The sequence below is a fragment of the Colossoma macropomum genome, unplaced genomic scaffold, assembly GCF_904425465.1.
Source record: "Colossoma macropomum unplaced genomic scaffold, Colossoma_macropomum, whole genome shotgun sequence".
Classification (NCBI taxonomy): domain Eukaryota; kingdom Metazoa; phylum Chordata; class Actinopteri; order Characiformes; family Serrasalmidae; genus Colossoma; species Colossoma macropomum.
In genome coordinates this window covers 46772288-46787197 of record NW_023494792.1, presented here as the reverse complement: position 1 = coordinate 46787197, position 14910 = coordinate 46772288, and the positions used below count along the sequence as shown (strand labels likewise).

Below are 14910 nucleotides of genomic sequence, written 5' to 3'. Positions count from 1 at the left end.
AATGCTTATCAACTATTCGTAACTCAGGCAACATCAACTTCAGTTTACATTACCTAAACTGCACAATACTAATAATTGACAGGGAAGTCTTGTAGATGAACGTGCTGAAAACAAGACTAAACCTGAACATTTAAACTCAAATTATTATCTCTACTTTCAGTAGAACATAATGAGCAGTTGTTGCTACGTTTTCCCAACAGAAAACAAACTGGTTTATGTTTCCATTTTGACTGTTTACTTCTGGATCAGCTTGATCTGTTCGGACTAAAGTCAGATATAGGTCACATTAAAAGATTTAGTGATCAGCCTAAAAAATCCCCCCCTCCTCCCCTTTTACCCCGTGTGAATCTTGATTGGTTGGTTAGCCTGTAGTTTGTAAGTAAGCTTGCTAGCTAGCGTAATAGCTAAACCAGCTGGAGTTTAGTAAGTTTTAAAGGAATGTTATCTGTAACTACAACTTTGGCTAGAATAGCTAACATCAAAGCTAAATTAGCTACTTTAAGTTTTGTATCTTTCCTTTAAACACCACATTTACTGCATGTAGCGCTTTATTCTGTTCTTCAGAGTTCAAAGTTTTCCCGTAATGGAAGGATCGTTATTTGAAGCTGTGCTGAACCTGAGGTCGCTGTGAGATTATTGTAAATACTGTAGTTCACCTAATTTCTGCCAGACTGTGGTCACGACAATTGAGGAGAGCGTCTCCCATTACTAGCTCCAGGTCCGGAGACAGTCTAACTGTACTGTTGCTCTGGCATCTATTGCAGATGGTTCACTTATTAAAATAAAAAAGTGAGATAAGAAAAAAGAAAGCAATATGCACTGCACCAGTGACTACATTTGCCAAGGCAATAATGTAACTTTACTACAATACCCACAATGCAATGCCCTCAGCTCCCAAAACTGTGCATGACTGCAGTAAAACTGAAAGGCAAAATTACAAATAAGGAAACAAAATGTTTTATTCCTTTCTTGCATTATGATTTTGATCCCTATTCAATCTGTTTTGTGCTTTTTATTTCTCTGGCTGACATTTCATGAGCTTTAAGTCTTGAGTCTTGAGTTTGAGTCAAATCTCGAGTCAATTAAACGTGTCCGAGTTGAGTCACGAGTCAATTGAACATGTGATTCGAGTCCCCATCTCTGCTAAAATCCCATATATGTCCTTATACATTTCAGTAGGTGTTCCACATAATTTTAGTAGAACTGCAAAAAATGGTTCGGAGGATGGGTCGAAGCCAGAGAAAACCTGCTCACTCGCCGGATCTGCTGCTGATTTGATGATACCGGTTCTATGACATCAATTGTAGGAGAATATATAGGAATCCCAGCAGCTTTTAGCTCCATGCAACTGTTCAACAGAGCATCTTCTCTGAATGAACGTCATTTCTACAGATTTTTCATGGAACACGGGCTTATTGGGATGATTAATGGTGACTCTGACTCTGTAGTTGAGATCCTGTACTGTGCAGATCTATCTGATAATGCTATTGTACCGCTGTCATATCTGTAGCATGAAAAATGGCAAATGGCTCATGCAGAAAGCTGGAACAATGCAAGGATTTCTTTCTCTTTTTTTTAAATCAATTACCTTCCACCCAGCAGGCTCACTGGGCCAAATGTGGGATATAACACTGGCGGACCGAATGACACTAACTGTGTTTAAGTGATAATAATGGTCAAGCAAATGCAAAAGCTAAAGAGAGCCTGAGAGACGCAAATCAGCTCTGCTGCTGGGTCTCTCTGTCCCTACCTTTATTTAATTACCAGTTAGTATTAAAGTAACATTCTCCTGCTTTTCCAAGCTTATTTATCCAAAATTGCTGTTCAACAGCCTCATCACTTCATTAACATACTGTGGATGGAAGATTATTATTCAATTTTAGCACAGGTAATGAATCCATTTCCTTCCATAAGTCCAAGCAAAACCTAACTTCTATAATTTACTGCTAAAGCATTGCGTGACATAATGCTGAAGTATATGAAAATTAGAGTATTACCCATAATATCAAAGTCACAGCTGCTACACTGAGAATTCTACATTTTGATATAAACAGCTGGTTGCCAATTCTCCCCTCTCATTGATGTGTGGTGTAGGATGAGGAGGGCGTTGGAGATCCACTTCTTTTTGCACTTCTTTTACGTTGTAGCTTTATACTGTGCTGTGTATTTATATTGTTCATCTTATTCAAATGTATGCGCACATTTATAGATCTTGTAGTGGATGAATAAAAGACTTAAGTTGCCCCTCATAACCAATGAACACTATTAGCCTTTAATATGTGATTTAAAACGATTCAGTAACCAAACTCTTCACAGGTGCCCTCTGCAGTATGTTTTACTGCATTCTCATATTCAACCACATTTTCTAATTTATTTTAGGGCTACAAAGTCTAGTTTTCACTGACAATGTTTTAGTCTAAATTAAATTGATAAACATGTAAAAGTCAGAAATAGTTATCTGCTGCCTTAAAGCATAACACAATAAGAACTGCCCTACGTTTTATGCTGATGTGCCTTTCATACTTCATACAGGTTTTATTTTGACATGCTGCATTGCTTTGTAAAGAAGCACATGGTGCATTTCATGTTTGCAAATAAATAAATTAAAAGAAACACTTAAACAAGTTAGCCTGTAATGCAAGCAATGCAAAGAAAGATAGCATTCATAATTATTAGCTTTACAGTCATATATAAAAGTTTGACGCCCTTGGTCTAATGACATGTTTTGCTGATTTTCTAACTGAATATAAGTCAACCTACACAGAACACACTTAAATATGGAATTTGAGGCATTTTTTGTGTGCAGTTTCTACTGACCTGTTTAACATATTGGGACAAAAAAGGCCACATTTTATGTTTTATTTTTCCCCCAATATGTTCAAATAAACAGTCATCATGTTCTCTTCAAGTTACTTAACATCTTTTATCCTTGTGGTCAATTTGACCCCAGCAATTTAAACCTCCAGGATATATCAAAATATCAAACATCATCAAAAATACCTGGTGGGAAGTGTGTTGTCCCCTCCTCCATGTCATGTGAACTATCAGGGGTTGTTGGACTAATACAGGTATGGTTATGTTAGGTTAGGACCCTAAAGCAGAGGGAAGTTTTTTGAAGATTCTAAAATTGCATGTTATAGTGACATTTCTAATGTTTCGTACAGCTAAAACAGCCTGGGGAACATCAATGCGTACAAAATGTGTACAGGACACTAAAAACATGTCATTATCTTAATTTTGTTTTCCCATTTGTTCCCATTAAATTAGGGAAAGTAATTAAGTATTAAGCAAAACAAAAATGATGTCAGTCATTTACATGTGGTCAAACTGACCCCAACGATAATAAGACAGTTAAATGTGCAGAAGCATGTCCTCTGTAGAGGGTGTGTTAACTTATTTTCACTTAGAAAAAAAAATGTAATTTGACCAGCGAGTGCACAAACTTGCATATAACTGCATGCAGAGCACTCAGTTCCGTCTGGCTGATACCTGATCAGTTTAATGAGGTCAGTATTGATGCTGGATTGGACCGGTGCATCTCTAGTCTTTTTTAAACATGCAGGAACTGGTTTGCTGGTGCATTTTATTTGTTCCAACTCTTTTACAAACCTCAGAAAATGTAAATATCATTATATTGTGTCTTCAAGTAAAGCCATGTTATAGTTTTGCTGTAGTAAAAGCTACACATACAGCAACACCACAGAAAGCTCCAAAATCTCCCTGTACTGCAGAGAAGCTGTAGAATTCACGCCCTTCACCCTTAAGAGTCCTCCACTCCTTCACAATCTCCGCTATTAGCTGAGCTTTGATCATGTCAATAGTTACCACTGCATCAACAAACACACAGCACCATGTGTGTGTACGCCTCCTGCCGAGATATCATTTCATCCTGCCCAGACCCTCCTAATCAGTCTAGTGGCTCCCTCGCTTAAGATGACAGGGGAAAAGCAGCCCTCCTCTCTGTGTTCTCTCGCCTCTTAATAGAAATCAATATCAGCAGCCTGACACATTGTTACAGATGAAGAAGGACCAGGGAGCATGAAATTACTGATAAGGGGGGAGACTGTCTTTATGCAACACGAGAGCCAACAATGCTGCCTATGTCCCTCTAGTAGATTAAGCCATTGAGTCGACCAGAATGGTTTGGCATGTAATTGGAAATGCGGAGGAATGCTTCAACTTTTTCTTTCCTTTCTCTTTATTTCTTTATTCCTTTATTTCTGCAGATTCGCTGACGCTGGAATACAGTGAGGCGAACACAAGGAGGCAGCTGTGTAAGCTTTATCTCCTCATGTTTTTAAATGGGCATCCAAGATTCTGAGATTTGCCCCTTAAATCAAGCTGATGTGAGAGATACTCGCCAAGAATACAAAAGTGCTTCCCCTCCCTTTTCTGCTTTTCTGCGGATGCTCTTGACCTTTTCATGTATAGACCCAATCCTTTTCTGAACCACGTAATCTTTCACATGCGCACATATATATACAGCGTAAGTATTACAGTAGCAAAGCTCCTCGGCCCTGTGGATTATCCTACTTAAGAATTGACCTCCTGGAATGGAGAGTGCTGAATGAAGGACAAGGAGTGTGTCATGCCGAGCGTGGTGATAACACAACTGTGCCAAGACCTTGAGGACTCCGGCAGATTAAACTGATTGAAATCTCATTTGTTTCTTTTCTTTCCCTTTCTCTCTCACTCTCCCTCCCTCTTTCTTTCTTTCCTTTTCTTCCCCTCCAGTGGACTGCGTCCTGCTTCTGCGGGCTTATTTCTGGGCCATATCGGCCACGGCTGCTCAGTGAGAGTGTGTGAGCGTGCGAGGGCCCAGACGCGCTGTGACACCAATACTAAAGCTCAGCTATGCTAGCGTGCACGAGGAAGGAATAAAGGGGGTTTGTTGTCCTAATAGCCCACTGTTTCTTTTCCACGCTTGCTAGCCTCGCCTGCTCGTTTAGAGCCACGCCAGAAAATAAACAGGCCGTTCCTCACACAGTCTAAGCCAACAGCACAGCTACGGCCATAACACAACGCAGCTTCGTGAACAAGAGTTCAGCAATGCACTCGTCCCTAAACCAAACAAGAAGTGCCTGGAGAAAAATTCTATCATGAGATTTTAAAGATGCTTGGATGATGAATTTCAATCAGAGATACAGTACTGTGCAAATGACCAGCCTTCATTTATTTAATCACCAGGAAATCAGATACGAGACAGAAGACCACCCCCCTGAATAAAAAAAGGGAAAACTATAATTATAAATAACTATAAATACTCAGATCTGTTAGACCATCAACGTTATCACCATCAGATAAACAGTACTTAAAGCTTTCATCTTTGAGAAAGAGGAGAAAATCAAGCTCCACTCTGGCTAAAAAACTGCAAAAAGGTATTTCTCTCCATCCTTCCACTGTGAGAAGACAACTCAGCACTATGGGAAAATCAAACAAAGAAGCTGCAGGTGTTCTCAGAACAATGGACTGACCTCCTCAGACTCCAGACTTCAACCTCACTGAATATGTTTGGGATTACTTATATTGTGAGAAGGAGACAATGCAAACTTCTAAGACTAGATCTTGGAGATGTGGAAAAATATCTCTGCAGGTTTCTTTGAAAAACATAAAGTAAGACTCATGAAAAAAACGGGAAAGCTGTAAGTGTGGACGCATTACATACTGAAAAAATGTATTTTGTGTTTTTAGTTGTTGATGCTTCTGTAAAATTTTCTGATAAATATGTTTTCTGCTTCTTTTATCTTGATGCAGAAAAATAAATAACTCGCATATGATGGCTGCAAATTAAATAAACGAAGGATGGTGTCTGACCTTAGCACAGTACAGTGGCTAAAAAGGGCTACAGTTAGCACAGAGTTGCTTTGAAACCACATAAACACGTCTGAGATTACTTAATAACTCAACGTGGTTTGAGGCAAATGTGTGGTGATTTCAAGCCTGCAAGATGCTAATTCATGTGATATAAGCTTCCTTACTTGTTAGCTACATCAGCCCTGTAGTTCCAGTGAAACACTAAAGAAACAGACTTCAGACAACAAGCGTGTTTTGGGGGTTCGACTGCATTTGGGATAAGAGGAACTTTGAGTTAGAGGTGGGCGATATGGCAAATATTTAATATCACGATGCTATAAGAAGTTTACACAATGCTCAGTATGTCGTGATATATTTTTTTCAAAATCTATGAATACAATGAATTGTATTCAACACTGCACATACTGTGCTGCACTAAATTCAAATAAACAGGACCACTTATGCTCTCTTTGTAATCAAACATGCTGAAATTTATCACAACACTGATACATACTGTCATATTGCCCAGCCCAACTTTAAGCATATTTCATTTTTTGATAAACCATTTCTCTAAAACAAAAATCAGAATATGTTCCATTAGCTTGATCATGAGCACACTACAGACTCAGAATGAACAGAGCACACTGTACATTCTATACTGTTCTTTTTCAACTTCAGAGCTCCACTCTGGCAAAATGCAAAAAGCTACTTCTGTCCATCCTTCCACTGTAAGATGACAACTCAGCGCTATGGCAATATCAAACAAAGAAGCTGCTGGTGTTCTCAGAACAACGGACTGACCTCCTCAGAATCCGGACTTTAACCTCACTGAATATGTTCGGGATTATTTGGATTGTGAGAAGTAGAAAATGCAACCAACTTCTAAGACTGAACTTGGAGTTGTGGAAAAACAAACAAAAAATATTACAATATGTTCCATAAGCTTGATTATGAGCATACTAGACACTCGGACTGAACACAGTACACTGTAAATTTTGTTCTGTGTTCTTTTTCAACTTCTATAGAAAATCAAGGTCCATTCTGGCTAAAAAAAGCAAAAAGGTATATCTGTCCATCTTTTTTAACTTCTATATCTTTTTCAGCTTCTATATTCCTAAACGCATCACTGAAGGTCTGCTTTACTGTGGCACTGTGCGCAAGCCAACAAATGTTCTTTTTCGCATAAACGTCCTCTTACCGTCCACGCAGGCCGGCCTGGCTCTCGTCGTGCCGGCGATTTGGCCTTTCTTGCAGGCACAGCGGGCAGTCTGCCGGGCGATGGTCCTCCGTGGCTGGCTGCTGTCTCTGTCCAACGTGACGATTTCACAGGTTCCTGCTGCCAACTGACCTACAGCACGCACAAACAGAGCGAAAAGTCAAAAAGAGCGTTACACAATGCTCCCATGACAAGTTACACAAAACATCCATAACACTGCCAGCATACAGTGCAGACAAACAGGGGGGCCTCCTGGGTCCTGGTCTGAAATTTATTTAACGTGTGCCACAGAATTTTCACTTCTGCCTGACTGAATAAAATCCAGATCTAGTCTCCTTAAATATTCCTTATATGTATTTATCATCCTACTCATTCTGCTGTATTAAAATAGAGATGCTCAACATACTGAGTCTCGAGTCTCTGATCATTTATGTCTCAAGTCTTTGAGCTGTGAGTCCAAAGCGAGTCTTAAGTCTCTGAAGTGCCAGTCTGAGTTAAGTCTCAAATATTTAGTCAGGAACATCAGTTAAGTCTCAAATTATTATCAGAAAATAAGCTAAACTTGCTATATCATTTATATACAGAACTGCAGCGCACAATGTGCAGAGCAATGGTTTCAGTTACAGTCTTCTGTCTGGGATGGCTCTGGCAGGACAAAGAGTCTGTGTGGACAAAAAGTCTCTATTCACTCTTTCTGCTTCACTCTCCCTTATATAATGTTCAATATAGTCAATAAACTGCTACATGTTCAACAAAGTTGGGGTGGCTTATGTGGCACAAATATAATATCACGATTGGGTCTGTCACAGTTATTACATAATCACTTCATCACAATTATTTGAAATAAGTGGTTCTTTAGGATGATCACAATTATCATTTTCCACATTAGATTTCACAATAATTTTAAGTCACAACAAACAAAATGTGAATTAATTGTGCTGGGTAAACATAATTAAATGTAAATATAAAAAAACAGTATATGCATTTATTCAGACGCATTATAGGACAAAGTCTTACTTCAAACTTGGTGCTGTGGCACATTTAGATGATTTATTTGTTTAGATCCATGTAGCCAATTCTAATATTTTTAGCATGTACGCTAGCAGAATGAGAGGGTTTTGATGTTTTCACTTTTAAGAAATAAATACAAGCTTTGCTTGACAAGACAAGATTCTGTGTAACCACAGACATCAGCGTGAGAGTTTGTGCGCATACCAAACAGTCCAGCACACCAACTTAACAGTACTACTAGTGTTAGCTACCTAGTAAACACAGCTAGGAAGCAAAATGGCTAATATGCCAATATGGTCACTTTCAGTTTATACTTTAGATGCACAGCATGTACAAGACTATTAAATCATTAATCCCAATTATTTATGACAATTCATCCTCAGCTAAAATTCCGTTATTGTGACTCTAATCACAATACTCTTAGATGCACGATGTGTCATTATATTTATTTTTTTCTGACATCTGTTAAGCTGAAACAGACAAAAAAGAGCCAGAGGTGTCCAAATAAAATAACATCAGCATTTATGAGCACAAATGATTTTTATGTAACATTTCACATACAAAATCCATTTTCTATGTGTCCTGAAACATCCATATGGTCATTTTTCCTTTATCCACAATATGCTCAGAAAAGCATACTGTAAAGTAATTTATCATAATATATACTGTCATACTGCCCAGCCCAACAACTAAAATAATATATCAGTATAAAATATATCAACTCATTCTGTTTTGAAGTCTGCAACTTACTAAAAAACAAACATATTACATCTTTGCTAGATTAACCATTAGGCTAGCTAGCATACTATCAACACTTCCACAAGTACATTCTGATCACTGACCACTGAGTGAGTTATTTTAGTATGCGCGTAGCTGCAGTTCTAGACTGTGGTTTTTGTGCAGTATCGGCTCCACGTCATCGGCTGAACGCTATGGGGAATCAGCAGGCTGTTACACGTTGTCCTGTTTCCTGTGGTAATATTATTTTGTATTAGCCAGTTTTGTGCAGATGTTTTAACGAAGTGGTGACGCATCATAACTTCTGATTCTATGATTCACTGAAACTGCTAAATATAAAGTGCTTTAAAAAGAAAAGATAATCACAAGAAGCCAACTGTGGTTGCAGCCATGTTTGATTACACTAACGTGAATCACTGCATTCTAGGGGTGATGACAGAAATTATGAGATGAGTTTAAAACTGAACATTTTAACTTTCCCCCATACTATATAGTAACCAGCCATGGCAAAACCGTACTTGCGAAAGGGTTAAAATACGGTCTAACCAAGGATTTGTGTTTTATTTCTTACTAAAAATATCTTCTAAAACTGTTTTGCCAGTTCCTTTAAAAGCATATATTCTGCACACACTATGCTTTATGTCTACAAACTGAAGTTTTTCCTAAACACCTATTGCAATAAATCGCTCATCATTTGAAACCATACCAATCCTGACACCACTGTGAGCTGTGAGAGATTAGAGTCACACTTAATGTCTGCACATGGCAGTCATAATGTTGACAGGCACTTTTGAAAAACATAGCGTTTTACTTACAGCATCATATACGGCATATGCCTTCTTCAGCTCGAAATGTTCTGGAGTCCGAGTCAAGCTGTGAGTCAGTCTACATGAGACTCAAAGGCAACTTAAGCCTGATTCGCTGACTCGAGTCTCCATCTCTGATGTGGGGGGGGTGGGGGTGGCCTCAGATATTAAAAATACATTCCGTAGTGCATGGTCTCAATCATTAATTCATACTACGTCCGTGTTTCAGACATGCTGTGACACATTTATAGGGGGTTTTAGACGTTTCCTCAGTCACTTACATTTGAAATTATTAGCTGGCTTATTTGAACTGTATGACAAAAGATTTCCTATTGACATGGTCTAATTCATAAGTACATCTTAGAACATAATGGCAGAGCAGAACGAAAGCAGACGATCCCCTCTGGACGTTTGCCTAGAGGTATTTACTTTATGTCTGTAAGAGCTTCTCTGTCCTCTCTAAACTGACTGCTGTGTTTGCCGCTTATAAACGAAGTGCAGTGCATTCATACTAATGTACTTCAAAATTAAAGCAGTGGCATGGGACTTTGGTTAGAGCCAGCTGACACTTCTGCTCTGGCGCTCCACAACAATTAACCTGTGTACGTGTGTGTAGGTGATAGAGGCCTCAGGGCTGGTCCACAGGGGCCTTTTTTCCCCACTGCCAGACATCTTCATTTTGATTGGCAGTGGGGTCAGAGGTCTGATCTGATCTGGCCTGGAGCCCACAGACTGGCTACCCAGTCTGTGAGAGTTAATTACAGCAACGCAGAGGTCTCACTCGGGCTAATGGAGATCCATCAGAGTCTCTGCCTTACTGAGGTGTCACAGGAGTATGTGTGGGACGACATAGGTTATTCAACCTTTCGCGAAACAAGACACGGAGGCCTTCCGTGTACGTCTGTTCCTATGTGTGCTGACCTGGGAGTTTTACTGACAGTCAAGGAGACCCATGCGGTGCATCATATCCATTTGGCAGAGGCCAAATTTCCATTATTCATTTATTTAAAATGCTCACTTGGAAAGCAAATCCACCACACAGCTTTAAAAGTCTCAGACAAGGCTGCTGTTTCCCTTTTGTTAAAAATATACTATGCAAAATATTAAGATTTTGAACTTGAACATTTAAAAACGAAGGACTGTTCACTCAAGTTATGTTGCAGAATCCACATTAAACTCAGTTCATAATCTCCACGATCTGAATGTAAATTATCCATAATCTGAATGTAAATTATAATTTGAATGGAAATTAATGCACGGGTACAAGAACGAAAGACTGTGCTTCCTCCAATTTGTCATTGTAAACAGGTTTAAATGTGCATTTTACTGAGCGAATGGTTTATAAGATCAAGGTCATCAATGAAAAATACGTGAACCCACCTGGACATCACATTTATATGTGCTTGTTGAACATCTCATTACAAATCAAGGGGTATTAATATGGAGTTTGTCCCCTCTTTGCTGCAGAAACAGCCTTCACTCTCCTGGGAAGGCTTTACACTAGATTCCACTAGCATTAGTGAGGTCAGGAACTGAAGGCCTAGCTTGCAGTCAGCCTTGCACTTCATCCCAAAGGTTTTATATGGGGTTGAGGTCAAGGCTCTGTGCAGGCCAGTGAAGTTCTTCAATACCACACTCAGCTAACCATTTCTGTATGGGGCATTATCAAAGTCACTGAGATCTTCAGTATAACCTATTCTACCGCTAGTGTTTGTCTATGAAGACTGCACATCTTTATGCTTGATTTTATGCATCCAAGTTTTGCATTGCAATGTTATTAGCAATAGGTGTGGCTGAAATAGCCAATAATAAGAAGGGGTGTCCACAAACATTCAGCCATGCAGTGTATTAGTAGTCTAGCCTCCTTTATTGGCAGCGACTTCCACCAGACACTTTCTGTAACTGCTGAACGTTCCGGCAGGAAGAATTTTAATGTGTTCTTCTATATAAAGCCGTTCTAGTTCATGTATAGTTTCCTGATGTCTTTTTTACAGTCTGCTTCAGGTCATTCATTGAGATTGAGGTCAAGACTCTGACTCAGCCGAAAGGAAGAATTTCTTCGGTTTGAATGTTGTTCATTTACTCCAATATTTTAGATCACTGTCATGTTTCATAATCCAACTCCTTTTGAGTTTTAGTTCATAGGTGGACATCCTGACATTCTTCTGAAGAATTACCAGACACAGCTGTTAATTCGTTGCTCACTGTATTGTTGGAGTGCACTGGTTTCCTCCACAGTAGGAACATTTTGTTTTTGGGTAGACTTGTTAACGCATACGTTACCAAGTGAACAAAGATACCTGTATCTAGAGTCACCACAATGCCAACATTTGAGGGGTTGACAACCATATCAGTGAAATTTGATGATTTGACACCAAACCATTATGCATAATCTTTTATTTATAAACTATGCAAAGCCTTATTATTCAGTAAATACAGGGACTTTAAAGCAAATTAATGGAGTTATTCTTAGGTTATACAAGTGTGTAATAAAACTTTGGGCCTGCTGGTGGACTCATAGCTTGTTAAGGGGTTAAAACTCAAAGCTAGTCATTCAAATGTTAAAGCAATTAGCTTGTTTGATACATGTGTAACTTGTTTGGTATGAGTGACATCACATTATGCACAGCATGATTAAGGTCAACACTGTCAAACAATAAATTCTATTTTCGAAATGAACTGTGACAAGATGATAAAGCTAATGTCTGAAATAAGTGATGGCACCATTTGCAGATGGGTTTTGAGGTACACTACATTAACTTGCTCATCTGCCTTAATTTCAAAGTATTTCCACAAGCACTTGAAACACTTTTTGGAAAATGAACAATTCACCTTCATTTGGTGATGCAAGTGACCATGTGATGTTTGGACCAATAGCAGTCAGAATATGAGACGGTTTATCAGCGAGTGCCATATAAACTCAAATCACTGCATCTTTCTGCTGCATTTTTTTTCCTTTTTTTGTGTTTGAAGCATAGTGGTGCTTATAAGGTTTTTCTGGACCAAGTTCTTTACTACTTTCTAAACTCTGTACCTCCACTAATAAACAAAAAACAGAAATTTTCAATTTTGGTACTGACTACAGAAGACAGTTTTGACTACTATGTCTGCATCTTATATTGTATGTGTTTAAAGTCGCACTATGTTATACTTATTGTTCAAATCGAAAGAAGTAGCATTACTCGGCAGGAAAAACATGCTAAAATATGGTGTGCCTGTGCTTTACAGTGCAAGTCACCCTGTAAAGCCTGAAATAATAATTTAAAAGCAGTGTTGAATCCAATTTCATGGCAGTTTTTTGGACCACAGCATATGTCTTTATGTATTAACGTCACAGGCACAGTTATACAGACAAGCTATGATGACTACAGTAAATATTTCACTTATATCCTCAGAAGAATGTCTTTTACCAAGTTTTAACTTTTTGAATACTCTTTCAATGCCCTTGCAATCATCAGATTCATCTACTTAGGGAAAGGGTCCAAAGCACAACCCATGTTACACAATGTTCTGCTGTATACTGTGTGCAATTACACATTTCCACCAGAGAGGTCTCCAAATCCCTTAGTCTTAAACAGTGTAGCTTGTAAGACTAGAGTCTTGTAAGAGTCTTGTAAAAAAATCGCTATTTAATGAAACTCAATCAGTATAATCACTGAAATATGCTTTTGTGCATGTAGCACCAGAAAGGTAAAAAATGTGGATATATGCTACAACTCAAACAAAAGCACGAGAAGCTTTCAAAAGAACAGTGAGGGCTTTGGAACACAGAGATTAAATGAACCACCGTCCATCGTGAATATCGGCAAACATCACTTCAGGCGTGAGGTCAGTTTGTTCGTCATCTTCCAAACATCTAATCGATTAATTGCTAAATACGGACGTACATGCACTTGCAATGTCTTTCTCTTAATTCTTAATGCGTTTTTGCTATTTTTTAACCTTTCTATCTTTTTTCCATCCCTCCCTCTCTCTCCTCCTGTTCCTTTCAGCCAGCACTTATCAGCCTTATCATTACCGTCGCTGTTGTTTTTAAATGGACGCAAATCGGCAGCGATAGTTACTGCTGCTGTTTGTGATGTCGTCTCCCTCTGCACCCTGTGATGAAGGCTTTTTAATCCTGCGTGTCACTCTCAGCGGGAGTCGACGTCTGCTCCTTTTTCTCCCCCCCCCCTTCTCTCTACTTTCCTCTTCATCATCTTTCTTTTCATTTAACTTCCTCCTCCTCCCTGTTCTCCTGGATGATGCTAGATAATGACTTGTCATGTGTGCATTGCAGCGGGGAAATCTCTCTCTCTCTCTCTCTCTCTCTCTCTCTCTCATTTTCTTTAGCACTTCCCTTTGCAGAAACAGTAGTCTGTGTTTTGCCTGTCAGCTTCTCCTTTGAAAATTTCCTACATGAGCAGAGGAAAACGTTCAATCTCCTGGCTTGCATAATATTGTTTCTGACTTTGGCATAGAGGCCACAAAAGTGCAGAGTAAACTCATTTGGAGGTCTGCATGCTGGTCCTCTAGATGCTCTTCTCTGCTGATGCATTATTGCAAGACATTTTATTAAGGACACCAGGTTTCTGTGGCTATTTGTTCTTAGTTGAGCATTCACCATGGTCAACACTGAGCAATACACAACAGTTTTAGTTTTTAACACTGTGTTTATGATCATTTATGGGTGATGGACAGGGGCTGTAAAGGATTTAATGCATCATATTTGGTACAATTCAGAATTAAAAACAACAACAAAAATGAATACATGAATGTAATCAGCGGAACAGTAGAGAAATATAAACAACAAAAATATTCCACAAGCTTTTTTCTATTGTTTTTCTGGATTTGTATGGCATGAAATGGCAGAAGAATTTGTTTAGGCCAAAAAATGAGCGCACACTTTACTGAAATCCAGAAAATTTTAGAGGGTTCAAAAACTTTTTTTCACTATTGTAAGGGATGTCCCGATCCCAAATTGATTCAGGCATATTTTATTGGATCGGGTACTGACTATATTAAGCCTGATCCTCTTCAGATTCCTTGATTCTTTGTCATAGAGATGCAATAAATGCAGTTATTGAATACCTGAAATTTGGTGGGACGACCACACCTGAAACTCCTTGTCCTTCCAGTCTAACACCCTACAGTTTCCCATCTCTACCTTCCACGTCCCCTGATGATGTTTTTACAATCCCCACCACCACCACCCCATCTCCTCCCTGTTCCTCAGCCCTATGGGGGGATCTGACCTTCTCACTCTAGGCAGAAACCACCCAGAACTACAGCCCAAGTTCTCAAAGTTCTCTCCCTCCCTCAATCAGTCTGCCCTCATGCTACCACCATACGTTGAAGGCACAGTCC

The 14910-nt window shown here is 39.0% G+C and overlaps 1 protein-coding gene across 3 annotated transcripts in view; it reads right to left on the bottom strand.

The window, feature by feature from the left end:
- tafa5a (TAFA chemokine like family member 5a) overlaps window positions 1-14910 on the bottom strand; it is a 149399-nt gene that overhangs the window by 50043 nt on the left and 84446 nt on the right. For all 3 annotated transcript variants that reach the window (XR_005007533.1, XR_005007534.1, XM_036577365.1), the window contains exon 2: window positions 6992-7141. Coding sequence is in view for 1 of the 3 variants with exons in the window: in XM_036577365.1 (XP_036433258.1) it covers window positions 6992-7141 (150 nt within the window). In the remaining 2 variants the exon portion in view is untranslated. The remainder of the gene's footprint in view (window positions 1-6991; window positions 7142-14910) is intronic.